The following is a 17541-nucleotide window of genomic DNA, read 5'->3' as shown; positions in this document are numbered from 1 at the left end:
CTGGGCATTGACCGAATTGTAGTATCTCAAACTTTTATCTCGTCTATCAAATAACCCTGGGGAAAAAAGGTAAATAAACACTGTTTGCATGATCAATTACATATTTGTTTTTAGTATTTTGACGTTAATATTTTTTAGAAATATACACATGAAATAACTATCCTAGTTAAACAGCAATCTTTACCGAAACCTGAACAGAAGGGTTAATTTTGACTTTTTTCTGATTGACATTTTCGTTTTTCTTGAGATAGGCATCCTTCTTGGTACTTTTGGTCTGCAAGTTTTTCTTTCATCTAGCTGACTTGATTTCATAAACTTTGAGGGCTTTTTTTCTGAACAGCACTTCCAAATACTAGTAATCTGATTCATACTCAAATATTTTTGCAAAGTCCCAGTTGCTGATTTAATCTTTGGAAATACATTAATAAAATTTAGGCGATATATTGTTATTTGCCACTGCAACACCGTCAAATATAGATTGATGACGACAAATCTTAGAAAACAATACAATAACTGCAATTATATCTATAAACATTATCAAGGGAACACATATTCTAACGGATATCAAAAGAATGTAATCAAGGGACAAAGACCAGACATGGAAAACAGATTCACACAACAAAGAAAATAAAGTAACTAAAATCATACATACATAGCAATAAAGGTAAATAAACAACTCGGTCTCCAGTAAAAACTTGGAGCATGGACCAAGTGCACCGGTAGGGCAAGCGTCCTCTGCTTCTTTAGAAATACCCACCGAGTTGCTCATAAAAGATAAGGTCCGGGGTAGACGAAAGAGGAAAGAAAAACTATGACACGTTCAACAAATCAGTTTTCATGGTGTAGATGGATGCATCGTAACGATCCACGAGTTCATGATGACTACCATAAAACGTCTGTAGTGATGACTTCAATCTCAGCAAGATAATCATGTTAAAGAAGCCTAATTGTAAGAAGTCTAGCTCGATACAACAAAATATGCGTAGTTACGGCTATATGCCAAAAAAATGTAATCCAGGGACAAAGACCCGACAGGAAAAATATAGACACAAACAATAAAGAACATAAAATAACTAAAATAATAAATTCATAGTAACAACAGTAAATGAGCAACTCGGACTCCGATGAAAACTGTAAGAATTGACAAGGTGCACCGGTAGTGTAAGCGTTCTCTTTTTTTCTAGAAACATCCGCCGAGTTGCTCATAAAAATTAAGCCCAGGGTAGACAAAATAGAAAAGAAAAACTATGAAAAGTTGAATAAATCAGTTTTCATTGTGCAAATGGATACATCATAACGATCCACGAGTTCATGATGACGATCATGACTTTTCTGTAGCGATGACTTCAATCTTGAAGCAATATAACCCTGTTCCAGAAGCCTAATTGTAAGTCTAGTGTGGTAGGTACAAAAAGTCTGCGTAGTTACGGCAAGCTCTGGCATAACCAATACACGGGTGCTGAAGGGATGTTGACAATACGGAAAGGAAAGTCGTCGCGTTTGTCGTATAATTTGGTTTTCCTTTACCATCGATCTCTAAGTGTAGTTTATGATATGAAGCTGACTGCACAGGATCTGTAGTTTCCTTTATCTCAAGTTCTTTGTGAGTATAATCTGTCAAGTAAAACTAATGTGATTCTTATTAATAAAACTAACTATAGTCAATATGTGAAAATATCTAGATTCTCCTTCAGTAATTAGCTGTTTAAATTATTTCTCAATTGAGATGGTAAAATGTTAAGTTTACAATAGAGAGTGGAGAAAGTATTCAAATCAAGAATATGCTGAAGAAGAATCGGTTTCTCCCATGAAATCAGTAAAACCTAGAAATTTAAAATGGCGGGAAAACTCTCCCGATTTTAATCACCGCATGGTGTTTGAAACATCACGAGCGTTATAATCACCGTCTTAGAAAGGAAAAAGAAGAATAAACATTTACAAAAACTTTAATGAACCACATATTATAACAATAACAATCATATTGCACATACTTGTCCCATAAAACAGAAATTTTCAATAACAAGTACATTATTATGAGCAATAATGAGGAGAATGTTTTAGTACTTTGTGATAACAACCATGTGTATTACTGCTTGTATTGTGTTTGTATCGTTTCAATTCTGTGACATTAAAGATAATCTAAAAGATTGTATGAATTTACTGTATGTAAAATGGTCAGGTACTCATAGAATAACTGATATTGGCACATTGTAATGATAAAAATTCACATTCACAAAATTTTGGTTTCACAGCTTAATGCTTAATGTTATTTCTTATTGAGAAAATCTTCCTGCGAAGTTCCCAAGAGCACTGAAAACACCTCTACCTAAATTTTTTATGACTCACAAACTTATCGCAAAAGTGACATATTTGAAGATTTTTTTTTGTCAAACCTAAACTTGTTTCGTTGAAGTCAAAGTCGAGAAATAAACACAAAAACACGAACTAACTAGTGAAGAAACACGTTCAGTGAAATCAAAATAAAAACAGTATCGAATCCGGTTGTTTTAATTTATAAATTTATGCCTGCAGTTACTTTGAGTAAAGGACATGAAAAACTATTTCCAAAAAAAATAATTGTTTATGTCCAATTTGGAACTGCGATCCAACCATATTGGATTTACAAGTTACATTAAATAAAAGCAATAACAAAGAATTTGTTCATGAAATACGAAATTGTTAACTAAAAGTTAACTCAAAGAGTGAAAATACCATTGTAAATGTAAAGAATACATGCAATAAGTGATCTTTTAGCCTTGGTACAGAACATGAAATTTATTTTGGACTTTTACATTCCCTTTTACAGTCATATAATGCAGATAAATTATTTTTAATACAAACATATTCAAAGATGTTATTTCTGTAATGTTACGAACAAAATAATTGTCGTTTTTATGCATGTACACCTTCAACGTACTTTTCACGACGTCTTCTTGAATGGAATGTGCATTATAAACGTTGTCCGTCAATGACGTATGATGATTTTTATAAAATACAAATCAGAACGTGTTTTAGAATATAATTTACTGTTTATACGTTGTAATCTATCGAAAGAAAGATATAGTAGATAAGTATTTCTCATAACGTTGTAAACAGCAAGATTTGTGTGGCGGTTTGGATCTACAATATATTCGGTATTATCTCATATATAGGTTGTATTTTTAGGTCCAATTATGCAAATCGACAAATTAAAAAATGTAGTGACGCTTGTTTGAAAATCGAATGCAACCTGAAAGAAATATTATAACCGGTTTAATCGGAGTGGAATGTTTGTTACGAATTTCGTTTGCAAAGCAACTTTTTTGTCTCTTTCCTGAAAGCATGATCGAAAAACCCATAGATAAAGGGGTTGACGACATTATTAACTACATTCATTTCCCTGACTATTGACAATATTGTCAGTTGTGTTTGCGATATTTTTCCAAAAAACTTTGGATCGTCAAGGGTTATGAATAATAAAATCAAACGCGGTGAGTAGGAAATAATAAATGCTACGGCTATCGCCATGAACATAAGAGAGTAGCGATGAGAAAATGACATCTTGCATCTTGATTGTGAATCACTCTCGGTGCTTGAAACATTGTCTCTGCTCGAAACGGCTTGAGCGTTTATTGAGGTTTTACGAATTTTGAAGCTAGTCTCTGTTTCTGATATGCTTATGTCTGGATCTTCATTTTGATCTTTATCTGTAACAAGCAGGGTAGACTGTACGCAGTTGCTTACCTGATGCCTGCTTACATTGTTTGTTATGCTTTTCCGTTTATGCTTTGCCCTCAATTGCTTGAAAATTGTTTTACCTATACAAATATTCAGAACAGTAAGTGCTACCATAAGCAATAGAGAACTAGCTGATGCAAACGTGATGTATGCTATAAATCCTTTGCCGTTATTATTCTTTACATCTGTATCACATACGTATCCTGTGACATTACTTTCCGGATGATTCACCTTGATTTCGTCATTATAGAATATAAGCGGTACTGATGCAGATATCGCGAAAACAATACAAGCGACCAATGAAAATCTTTTCCACCCTTGTGTCATTTGTGTACCAAATGGGCGACACACCTTCAGATATCTCTGAAGAGCTATCGCAAGCAAAAGAAATATTGACATGATCGCAGTTACATTGGTCGGAAACCATACAATCTTGCACAATGCCCTGCCTCTAAATCGAACAGGGTTGAGATTCATTGCCAATTCAAGACACGATCGGCAAACACATGCTAATAAATCTACAACAGCCAAATATGGAATGAAATAGCGATCATCCTTTTTCTTCTTCATTCGAAACACGTATACTAGAATTACCAAAGCATTTCCGGTTACTCCAAGTATTAGATAAATTCCGAGAATAACATCGTTGATTATGTAATGTTGAAGTAATTCATAATTCCACTCTGATAATTTGTCATGTTCAGTCATATTCATTGTATTAAGAATACTTAATAATCAGATAGTTTTCACTTTGTGTAAATTTAACGTTTCCTTTGGAAAATATATGCAATTAACTTTAAGATTGATTTGTTTAATCAAAACACATAAAATCGTGACATTCAGAACAATGTCCGTCTTGTTTTAAAATTCTTGTATATGCATGAACAGATTTCATCTTTCGTTTAGTTTGTCCACCACAATCAACTCTATCTTTATAATGGTCCATTCGATTAGCAGGCGTATGACTTATCTAAAATGATTCAAACATTTACAAATGCTGATCAATAATTCGACATCAATTGCCTTTCATTCTTCATCAAATCTCATTCATGTTTAGCAGTGATGTATTGATACATATCAACTTATCATGAATTTCTTTTAGAGTTCTAAGCATTTCAAGGAGTATAGTAACAACAAAGGCGACGCATGATAAAAGTGTTACTGTTTTGAGAATCGTAAGATGGCGTTACTTCCGGTCTTTGAGTAATCTGAAACGAAATTAACCTATCATTATTATTCCATATCAATAAAATGTCTCAATTTCCAACTATTTAATCTAGCTTTACTATTACTGAAAATTTCCTATTAATCAATGGGTCTATAACCCAATTATCGTAGGAAATATGTCCATAAAAAATTAACATTATTATTGAATATTAGAAGGGATTTTCAAAAGCTATTAGTTAATTGGTCCTAACAGAGGGTTGTGGCATTTCCGATTACAAGCCTTAATCACGACATTACTCACGATTCATCCTACAGAAAGTAAGAGATAGGACAAACTTTGGAAATAGTGTTATCATTTATAAAATATGAATGTCATGACATATTCGTTTTGTATAATTATTTCCTGCTTTTTATTCCATTCATTCAAAGTCAGTTCGTTGATTCTAAATAGCAATTCTATTTATATTGTTTTTTGTACAAAGATATAAAACTTAAATAAAAAAGATAAATTTTATGTCCCAACATCATGACATCCTCTTGAGTGGAGTTATTTTACTTGATTTCATTGTGATTTTTATTTTTCTAAAGTAAATCTAAAGTTCAATATTTCTCTAACATTATAATTAAGTGCTTGAGCTAAACGAACGTTCCTAGATTGCATAGAGTCATATATTTTACTAACTTCCCTTGTTATTGAAAGAGCTACTAATTACAAACAAGAAAACGAAACACCTGTCAGAACACAACGTGAAAATTCAGTTTAGCTTTTAGTACATATGAGCTTTGGTAGTTTGTGATCGATAAATAAATGGGTTAATAACTAACTTGTTCAAATACTCATTTTGTAAATTGAGTAGACCGAAAACACTTACCTTTCAGAAAATGCATAATAGCACAATGTATGAGAAGGGAAATTATTAATAAAATTCATTTCATAATTCAATGTTAATTTAGAAAATTAAGAATAAAATTGAGAAGTTGGATAGCTTTAAAAGATCCAACTTTAAATTCTGATCAATGTTGTCGTTTTCAAAAGGAATTAAGGTTTTATCTTTTAACCTGTTTTGACCTTTATCATGTTTTCGTGTAGTTTTATTGTACTTTTGGTTCTCTCACTTTGGCGACAAGGATGTTACTATTTTTAACCATGTGAGATATCAAGAATATATCACCACTAATAAATCTCAGAAAACCCAAGGATAAGATTTCGAGTTCTGTCAGAGTGTGTCCGCGATTTCCTAGTCTTGGAACAGGGTTATGTTGATACAAAATGGAAGTCATCACCACAAAAGCTTTATTGTCGTCATCATGAACTCGTGGGTCGTTACGATGTATCCATCTGCGTCATGAAAATGATTTGTTCAACGTGTCATGGTTTTCCTTTCCTCTTTCGTCTACCCTGGACTTGACTTTTTATGAGGAATTCGGTGGGTGTTTCTAGAAAAGCTGGTGCACCTGGTCCATGCTCCCAGTTTTTAGTGGGGTCCGAGTTGCTCATTTGCTTTTGTTACTTTGTATGTATGATTTTAGTTACTTTATGTTCTTTGTTGTGTATTTCTGTTTTCCATGTTTGGTCGTTGTCCCTGGATTAGATTATTTTGATTACCGCTATAACCTTGGTTCCTTTGATTACTCTTACATTCTATTGCGGTATTTTATTCCTTTTCTCACTTTCAAATAATTATACCAATTAGAAAAGCGTAGGAGATAGGCAGAGGACTGAACAAAACTGAAAACAACCCACATATTGTGTCACTTAAATTTTTGCACTATCAGAATCGAGGAAAAAGTACAAGATTTTCCGAATTATTTGGGAAATTGATGTATAGTTTCATTGAAATGCACTAAAATGGAACATTTCAAGGGCAGATAACTCCGTAAAAAATCTCATATTTTTAACATTCAATTGAAAAATTCTGACCAACAAGTTCAGTCATACAGAGATCAAATAGTGGTCTTTTCAAACAGAGAGATCACCTTTGACAGAAATGGTATTGTCAGATTGGTGAGTTTTTGACATGAATGTTTCTGATTATTCCCATTTTACCTTTTTTTTTACAATTTTGTAAACATACGAATCTAAAACCGCAGAGAGTGCAAGCCAGAGAAATCTAGGACACCCGAGGGTGTATGAGATTTCCTAGTCTTTCATTGTCTTATGTTATTAGCACGTATTTCTGCAATGTCATAAATGATGTTTGCCTTGTTACTGTAAGATGTTGTATTTTAACACGATCTTTAAATTATTTATTGCAGGTTTAAAAATAGTATGATATTTCATACTGTCCAATTAGAAGTGTGATAATTGAAACCTTTCAACAAGATTGTTTCACCTTTGATAAATCATTGTGAAAGTTGGATGTGTTAGTTACTATGTCTGTCCGTGTACTGGTAATTGCATTTAAGTATCTCTCAAGACAAGAATCATGCAAAATATGATACATGGCTGGAAAGCCTACATATTTTTAAAATTTTTTTTTCTTGAATTTTTTTTGTTAACAGAAATTAACATGTGGCTTTTCATATAACCCCAGTTCTGAGGAGATATAAAGAGATAAAGAATATAATACAGAATTTTAAAAAAACAACGAATATAATTCCGTAACTGACAGACATACAAAAGAAACAATTGAATATTTGATGTATATCATCATCTAAGAACAGACGGATTGGAATAAACATTTCATCGTATAGACCTATGAAACAACTTAATTACATGAATAAAAACGCGTAGCCTATTTGGGGGCGTATCACAAATAGCAGAATTTGCATGATTCTTCCAAAGACTGCTACTAAACAGACGTTTGTGTATGTAATGATTATATAGTGTTAAAAGAAACATCATGTTTAAAAAGATATCAGTCAAACATATCATGGAGAATGTGATAAAGCAGATATCAAAATTTTAATTATAACTCTTTAGTTAGGATACATACAGTCAAACCTCAGTAGCTCGAACTCCAAGGGACCATTGAAATGTGTTCGAGTTATCGGGAGTTCGAGAAATTGAAGTTCGTATATTTCCGGATTTTTTTCGTGTCGACTTTATCGTTAGAAATTGTCTACTTCCTACGAAGTTTTGTTAGTTCGTAGATATTTTTCGTTCGCTTTCGGAATATTATGTTGATTTGTGGACATTAAAAATGCTGTGTTCGCTTTTAAAAACGTTCAGAGTTCGAGTTCCTTGGTCAATAATTTGTTTTCATCCGATTTTCTTTCATGCTTTTATCATACCATTCTCGAACTTCAATCAGTGTTAAAGATAAAAACTACCTAATTAGTGATGACTTAAATTTGACCTGTAATTAACTAAAATGACACTGATTAATGATAGGGTTTCAGTTTTTCACACCTTTTATTACCCAAGCTGACAAAATTGCTGACGAGTTCGAGTTATTGAGGGCTATTCTCTAAGATTTATTACCGAACGGACCGACTAGTCAGTTCGAGTGTTCGAGAAATCAAAGTTCGAGAAATCCAAGGTTGTTTATATTGATTATATAGGAGAAAATTTTGGTACTTTGAATTGTGTTCGAGAAATCCCGGGTGTTCGAGCTATCCGAGTTCGAGCGAGTGAAGTTCGAGTGTATTTTAAGATAACACTTATCATTCCAATGTACAAGTTTTTAAAGGCTCAATTCAAGCTTTTAGTATTTATTTCTTTCTAAATGCTGTTTTAATCACTATATGTATCTATATTTGGTACTTAGTTTATTTGTCTCTTCACTTTTAGTTTTGATTATCATTCTAACCATAATTTCCTTGGGTTTTATTTACAAGAAAATGAATACATAAAGAATCGCTTTAGGTGAATTCTTGCTTTAACTAAATGCATTCATCCTTCAAAATGATCAAAATATTTACATCTGTGTCAATCAAACGCCGTACTTCAAACATCAACAGAAGAAAACATATGTTTAGATGATAGAATTGAAAAAAATTGAAAAATAAAAGGTTACACTCTGACCTCCCCGTCATGAACTTTCTGTGACCTTGTACTTGGTTAAAGCGGAAACCTTTGCAAAAATGATACCGATTACCGTAAGATAATGCTTCTATAAAAAGGACAATATTTGAAAAGTTGATATTTAAGGTAGATCACGCCTATTTCTTTTAGCAGATAAATGATTCTCATAGATGAACATCTGTAAAATTTGAAGATAAAATAATAAAGGTCACCGAATAATTGAACCTAAATAAAGGCGATTTTTACAGGATTTCATATTATTTTTGAAAAATTGGTCAATTTAATTTCTTAAACATTTGTATAAAGGGCACATATCTGACATTATTTCATATTTCAACAGGAAAACTGGGGGTCACCGAACTTGTTTTCTAAAAGAAAATTTTAAATTCCATTACATTTACATGGAATATTTTACCGTCAATTGCCCACCCCCCCCTCCCCCCCTTGAAAGAGGATTTATGAATTTAATGATTGTAATTTTATCATATATAAGTTTATGCAAAAAAATCTTTTCGAGGAATTAAAAACATTTTTTTACATTTATTTCAAGCACTATTTGCCCATTGAAAATAATTCGGTATGATTTTTATGTAATGGTTTTGATCATTCCTAACTTAACAACAGATTTTTGACAGAAATGGAAAACCTTTATAGTCTGGATTAAAATGAAATAGAGTATTTCCGTTTGTGATCATCAGAATGTCTCCGTACCATATAAAACAGTATGATTGGGCTTTAACTAGTACTATGTCATGGGTTGCCATATTGCGTCGAAAAGGGCACGTACAGAAACAAATCAAATACTTAATTGATTCACACGATAAAGATAGACGCACCATAAAGGTCAAGTATAACACAAGCATGTCCATAGCAGCTGCGGTATGTATTCTACATGTTCAGATTAGCATATGCAGCTCCAAATGTATGGTCACCGGCCAAATTTATAAATTCAAGTTCCATCAGAAACAATATAACTAAAACAAACTATTGTGTTGGACATAGCGAAATCAAGAAAACCAGTGATCAACAACAGCATAAACCAGGACTAGATAACGAAATTGAACACACTCCATCAAAGAACCAACGCAACAAGCACAGGTAACAGAAAAGAATGTGCAATCTAGACACAACTAAAAAAAATCGGAGCATGGACAACGAACAGAGTAGTGTAAGTATCATTTGCTTTTTTAGAAGCACCCCTCGAGTTGAGAATATTTTTTGTTCATTAAATCATTAAATTGATTCATGCACGTAACACATTAGATTTTTCTGACTTCAGCGACTTAATACTCTATTTTGATTAATTTTAGAATATTTAAGAGCATCAGAGTGGCGTGGAAATGCTATACCACAGAATTTGATGAAATTTGGTGTTCTCAGCAAGTAAAACACATAAAAACTATAATAGTCACAATTTTGTATTTTTATATGGTTGCCATGGAAACCATACGTCCATGATGTCTGATGCAAAATACATGGTTTCCAGAGTCAAAAATTGGTTGACTTCCCAAGCTTAGTGCAAGAAAATTTAAAATTTTCGAATATTGAATATATTGTCGTACTATTCCCATAAAGCCCCATATCTTATCGGTAGAGTATAAGCCAAGATGTTTAGTGTGCTTACTGTTGACTTTATTTAGTATTTTCTATTCCTGATATACGAGGAGTCAGTAGTTTAAAGTTTGAAATAGGGAATATACATATATGCAAGATATTACTAGATCGTGTCATCTAAAGTATAACAAATTCTATTTAATTCCTGTTCATAAATAGTTTAAAGAAGAACAATTCTCCTAAACAAACAACTTGGGCTGGTGCATTTTTCTTACATATATCTGTCCTGTAAGAACTCATGCATTAAATGTACCTGAAATAATTAACTTTATTTATTACTTTAATCACCGCTCAGTATTTATTAAATCTCACCATATAAAAATCAACAATGCACATCTTAGTAAGCTTTGAAGTCATTGTCTGTCATTTTTGGCCTATTTATTTTTATGAACAGGAAGCCGATGCCAGTCTGTTGTCCAGTATCTGGTATCCAGATTGGTCATTTCTAAATGGTGCGAACGATGAATTATTCAGTCAACATAATTAAAGAGTTTGTCATCTGCATAGGAAACGTCAATATTTGTATTAATAACACTTTTAGGTCAAATCTCTTTAATTAGATGTTGTATGTTTACAGTGCATTTGGAGGTCATCTACGTGCATGGACCGTAAGTCGAACTTGAACTCTAATGTGATAACTAAGCAAAAACGAAGTATTTCACATATAAATGAATAAACCCTAGGTTTTTTACCGCCCCCCCCCCAAAAAAAAAACCAAAAAAACAAAAAAACAAAAAAAAAAAACAAACAAACAAACAAACAAAAACAAACAAAAACAAACAACTTTGGATAAACCCTAGGTTTCTTTTTTACCAAAGAAACTCTGAATGAAGCAGAAAGAAACCTGCTGCCTGTACCTGAAAATAAATATTGATTTTCAGAATGTAAAAGCTATTTTGATAAGGTTACCTACTTAGTTCTTGTCCGATATTCCAAATCCCAGTATGAAATGTGAATGCATTTTGAAATATAAATTAAATGGCACACATACAGATACACCTTTACAATGCAATCAATGAAAACACTCTGCAGGTATAAGAATGTATTTCTGTAGCCTTGTTTAAGTTGAAATAATCTATTAAAAGTTCCTTATGATAATGATGTTGTCAATGATAAAATATTCTATTAAATCACAAACCTTATTAAACTCGTCTTTTATCAATTGGATTTGATAACAATGCTCGTTTTTAAACAAAAAGAAAACGAATGTTCAACTAATAATTTATTTGTTAGAAAGACATGAGTAATGGCAAGTTACATGCACGGTATATGGTTAAATAGCACTCCCCATAAAAATCATGCAAATGTGATTCATGGTTGGAACGTTATTATTTTTGATATTTTGTTAATAATGTCATAGCAAACTGAAATTAACGTGGCTTTTCATATAACCCTTGTTCATAGGAGATAAAAATTAGATAGAATGTACTGTAGAATTCCAAATTAAGGGAGATAACTCTGAAATTGACAGTAAATACAATAGAAACCATTGGATCTCCCATGTGGATTATCTCCTAAGAGCAGACAGATTGGAATGAATAATGTTAAATTTCATCATATAGACTTATAAAGCAATTCAATAACAAAAATAAAAATATGTAGCCTTTAGGTGTATCACATTTTACAGAATTTGCATGATTTTACAAAGACTACTACTTAATCGTCTTCCAAAAAAGAGTTTTGCTTAGTACTAACTGTTAATTTAGAAGTTATTGTACATTTGTATTATTTTGTCTGATTATTTGTGGTAAAATATTGTTCTCTTTCCTTGCATTTTGAAATCCCTTCTTAGTGATGACCATAACCTTGAAGTGTGTATTTGTAGACTGTGATAACAAAACGTTTTTTTCTTTTGCAAAACAAATGCATTGCAGTTAAGCTCGAACTTACGGATATTTATTATGGTCTAAATGGTTTTGTATTTCAAGTCTATTTTTAATTCAGTTATTTGTACCAGACACTAAAGCATACTCTGTACAAAATTTTCAACATATTGATTAAATATCATTTAAAACAAATAAAGTCACTAAGATAAAAAATGTTGTTGTGAATCTTGGGAGAGTCAAAGTACAGCTTTTTGCGAAAACCAGACAGGTCCCATTACAACAGTGATTTACTGTCATATATATTCCAGGCAGTTTTATGTGATCAGTCTCTTATGGGTCTATTCAAAGATTGTAGTCGGCTGTCTAAGTAAAACTATTGACCAAACTAAACGACAAACGCGAGTCCTTTCATCTGTGGCAAGATACCTTCAGCATCTGCGTATGGATTTTCAAATCACAAGTCATATGTTATGCCAGAGCTTGCCGTAAGCCAGAGCTTGCCGTAACTATGCAGACTTTTTGTATCGCCCTAGACTTTTTATGGAGATAGTGTTGTATGCGACAAATATCATTGCACTTTTAAATACAATTGTTTCATGATATATATACATATATAAAGTATTTGATAGGGAATTGTAACGTTTTAACGTGTTAACTTCGATCAAAAAATTAACGAAAGTAAAACAAACACTCCGCAAGTTGTTTCAATTTGTTAAAATTATAAATAAGAACATGATTTTCTCATACCTAATTTTACTCATCCTACCTATTTTCACGACTTTTTCCTGGTGCGCTCTCAATCATTATAATTATCAACTTTGTTTTCATTATTATTTTTGTTGTTTTGTTATTTATGTGTGTGTGTGTGTACTTTATTCCACAACAATGGTACATTACTATTTTGAATAAAGTACTCGTATTTATTTATATATACATGATTTCAAATAGGTTTAACAAAAATTAAGTATATGAAAGAGAGGTAGTATTTGTTAAATACTAATATACTTTCTATAATTTTTACCACCCGCGTCCAGATCGCCGTATGAAACAATATCTGGGTTTTAAAACAAAATGTGGTTATATTCTATAAGTGTCTCACTGCCACGGTCTTACAAATATCTATACTTAGATATGAAGTTTTGTCTTTCGTAATATCACAAAAATTGAATGACTCATATCAGGCCTGATTTTACACAGGATTTTCCTTAATGGTTTTCAATAAATGGTGTATTTATATATTGAATCATATCACTGCACATAAATGAAGTTTAAAATTCGTAGAAATGTATAGGTATCCGGAAAAAATGAAATACGGAAAATATGGATAAAAATGGTAAATAATTTAATGTAAATAACAGACAATATGCACAATAGTCAAATAATCAGCTCCAAAAGTTGAATAATTTGGAAAATTTACAAAATACATTAATCGAGAAATGTGCAGTAATGTTACATAGTTTCAACATAGTTTTAGGGTAGTATGTTCAGCTTATACAGTTTATGTCAACAAACAAAGTAAATGCAAATTGGTTGAAAAGCGCCTCTGATTCTAAATAACTTTATTATAAAAAAAACTAAAAAAACATGGGAACTTTTTATTGCATTCAAAGTAACAGAAATCTGGACGTGTTATCAAATTTGGAAAAAAAGATACATATCAGATTGTTTATTTTGAGGAAATTGTTCTTCAACTGAACTGTGGCAATTTCCCTACACACGGACTATGATACACACGAAGGATACCAATTTTTTAACACAGTACATGATTCCGTTTCAGAATTGCAAAAATAATTTTTAAAAAATTATCCTGATTATGGCGATTAAACAAAATGATAAACGGCAATACTTGCACATTTGGAAGAGTAATCAAGGGAACCAAGGTTATAGCGGTAATAAAAAGAATGTAATCCAGGGACAAAGACCAGACATGGAAAACAGACATTCACAACAAAGAACATAAAGTAACTAAAGTCCACTAAAAACTGGGAGCATGTACCAGGTGTACCGGTAGGGTAAGCGTCCTCTGCTTTTCTAGAAACACCCGCGGAGTTGCTCATAAAAAGTCAAGTCCGGGGTAGACAATCGAGGACAGGAAAACTATGACCCGTTGAATACATCAGTTTTCATGGTGCTGATGGATACACCACAACGATCCACGAGTTCATGATGACGACCATAATTAATTAATTTTTCATACTTTTTCAATTGTTGAAATAACAGTTACAATTTTTGACGAAACTTAATCATACATTCTTGCACAGTTATTAGTTTTGACGTGTAGATTTGCTTTTAATTATCATTTTTGTTAGTCCTCCATATATGAACGGTAACTATGTATTTTGCAAGTTTTTGTCTGCGAATGCAAAATACAGGTTTGGTATATGGAAAGTTATAATCTATTTTCTGAATCATTTAATACTACAGGCAAGTATCAAGCATTGATTTAGGGTTGAATAATATGGAACTAGAAGTTCGATTTAGCGGACATATGTTATCCCGGCAATGAGCAAATATTTGAGAAGCATCTGACTAAACGATTATACAAAATGTAAACATGGAATTAAATACTAGAGTGCACCTTAAAGGCACGTACACAGAGGTAAAATCGACTTCTTCTAATACTTTAAAATTAAATTATACAACAAAATTGGTATTACAATCTACTCGAGCAATTGAATATAACAAAATGTGCTTAAAACCATTAAATTGATTGTTCATAAATAAACAAAGAAAATTTTTGAATACTTTATGAGTCAAGTGATAATATGTCTATGCATTTATTGCATTCCTACCTGGACCATTTCGAACAGTTCGGTAGTGTATCCAATACCTGTACAAATTGATGAAAAAAATATTATTTCTTTCAAAACCATCACATTTTCAGTCGGCAGTTATTTACAGATATTTTTCTTTTTGAAAAAAAAAATCATTAACACAAAGCGTGAGAAGCATATGACATTACAAAGAGCCTGCTATCTTTGGAGACACTATATACATACATTTAACTCAAATAAAAGCACTTTTTTGTGTAGAAAATTTAAAGGTGGCATTTATCATAACTTATAGTGCAATTTCTCCAAGGGAATGTATGTATGTGTTGTTATCAAGCAAAGAAAAAAGAGGTGAAGGTTTGTATCTCGTGTGTAAGATTTCTTGACATTGAGATTGATCTTTATTTTCCAATATATTGATATTATCCAGTTACTGAACAATAAGTTGGAATAGTCCATAGTCTTAAACTTTGATAATAATGGGGAAACTTGTGTAACAACTTGTTCAGGGAGGAAAGTATGGACCTAGCAACCATTGATTTAAATATGTTGCAATAAATAAATGATATTTAAACCAGAAGTGTTAGTTTTTGTGTAAAGGATATCTACAACAAAATAGGGGTGTCATTTTTTCAGAAGGGCTAGAGGGCGAATTTTTTTTCTAACATTAGCAGGGGAGTACTTATTTTGTTCTGATTTCATTGGTCAGATATGAGACCATCGCAGCCGGTAAAGAATGATAAGTCCCTAATAAATCTCCATTATATATAAAAACCGAAGATAGAAGAAAGCAGACAGCACAAACAAAACGAAAGCACTGGATGTATGAACCTCATAATAAAACGGAAATGAAATCAGGTGCTCCGGAAGAGTAAACATTTCTGCTGTCACCAGTCACATTGCAAGCAAGTCAAACCCAGTAAGACGTTAAATGCAACTGAAGATATCGTGTTTAATATGTGAGATGTAAACTTCATATCGGTCAATAAAATTATGATGACAACCATAAGTCTTCTACTTCACTAAAAAATCATGCTCGACAGTAAAGAATCATGAAATGTTTACTCCATGGGGTGGTGATGGTGAAATCAAACTAATCTCATTTTTAAGGCATAAAAATGAATGATGCAATTTTTACTATTTGTGCAATCATGCTTGCTATAACATCAGATTACATTATCAAAATATTACATGTTATGTGCATATTTCCTTCGACCGGTATGGCATGGTATTGATTACAAAAAATTAAATATTTTTCATTTGAATGTAATACTTTATATTCAATTGGTATATTTCATCATTTGATTGCAATATTTTTCATTCAATTGGTATAATTTTGTATTTGAATGCAATATTGTTTTGCATTCAATTGGTTTTTTAAGTAAAAAAAACATTCTATGGATATAATTTTCATTTCAATGCATTTTTTTTCCATTCATATGGTATATTTTTTTCGTTTATATGCAATAGTTATCATTCGACTGCTATATTTTATCTATACAATAATGGCATGATGGGAGTTTTGTGACGTCATGAGGTCACTAAAACGAAAAATCATACCAAATAAAGGTCAAAATATTGCATTTAAATGAAAACATATATCCATTGAAAAGATAATTTATGTTGTATAGCATTCAAATGAAAATTACAAAATTGTTGCAACCAATACCATGCCATAGAGCAAAGGAAACATTGTCATACTAACAAAGGAAACATTGTCATAATAATATGTTTGTACTTCTTCTAGTCCTAGATAAAGTATGTTGTCAAATGTGTAATCGGAAGCGGGAGTTTAGCGCTCTATAAACCTGGTATTACAACCATCCCTTTCGAAAATTCCTGTGCCAAGCCAGGACAATCGCGATGGTTTGTTACCCTGATATTTCCATGTGTTATACCGACCTTCTTTTTGACTAATCTTTTATTTTACTATTGCCCAAGTTTAATCAGTTCGGTAATTTTGTTATTACCCTTCATTTACATTCATTGTATTTATTCATTGCAAATTGTTAAATTTGTGAAGTTTAATGAAGTAAAACTGAAACCTTTTGTGGCAGTCAGACTTATTTTATTACTTTTACTTACTTTTTTAAATGAAATAAAGCAGACTTGTTACATAATAATGAATAGAACTAGATTTCAAGTGAGCAAAACAAAACTTTAGTGACAGAGTTAACTTGTTTCAATCTAAGATAACCAGAATATTACAGCGGACCGATTCAAGCATGGACAATTCAATCCTATATTTTAGTATCGTGATATGTATTTATCTTTCAAAATCGAATGAAAATGTATCTTAAGTTATTTTCCGTCAAAGAATCGGGCAAAATGTGTTAAAGATGTGGCACATGAGGGAAAAAACTTTGACATTTTATATGATCGACCAAGTATTTATACCTGATACTCTCAAGAAATAACCATAAAAGTGTTTGTAAAGTTGGCCCTTTTAAGATATTGATGGGTCAAATTTAGTAAAATG

The 17541-nt window shown here is 31.8% G+C and overlaps 1 protein-coding gene across 5 annotated transcripts in view; it reads right to left on the bottom strand.

The window, feature by feature from the left end:
- Positions 1 to 1930: 1930 nt before the first annotated feature.
- LOC148625444 (cholecystokinin receptor type A-like) overlaps positions 1931 to 17541 on the bottom strand; it is a 29272-nt gene continuing 13661 nt past the window's right edge. For 2 of the 5 annotated variants that reach the window (XM_088568987.1, XM_088568988.1), the window contains exon 2: positions 1931 to 4925. In XM_088568987.1, coding sequence (XP_088425113.1) covers positions 3274 to 4431 — 1158 coding nt within the window. In that variant the 5' untranslated portion in view covers positions 4432 to 4925 and the 3' untranslated portion in view covers positions 1931 to 3273. Of the gene's footprint in view, positions 4926 to 11378; positions 11575 to 11603; positions 11690 to 15083; positions 15122 to 17541 lie in introns of those variants that run through there. The other 3 variants (XM_088568989.1, XM_088568990.1, XM_088568986.1) reach the window with 3 other exon arrangements.

The sequence above is a fragment of the Perna viridis genome, chromosome 2 (genome assembly GCF_037379345.1).
Source record: "Perna viridis isolate PV_CMFRI_1.1 ecotype Kerala chromosome 2, ASM3737934v1, whole genome shotgun sequence".
NCBI lineage: Eukaryota > Metazoa > Mollusca > Bivalvia > Mytilida > Mytilidae > Perna > Perna viridis.
This window is presented reverse-complemented; position numbering and strand designations above follow the sequence as displayed.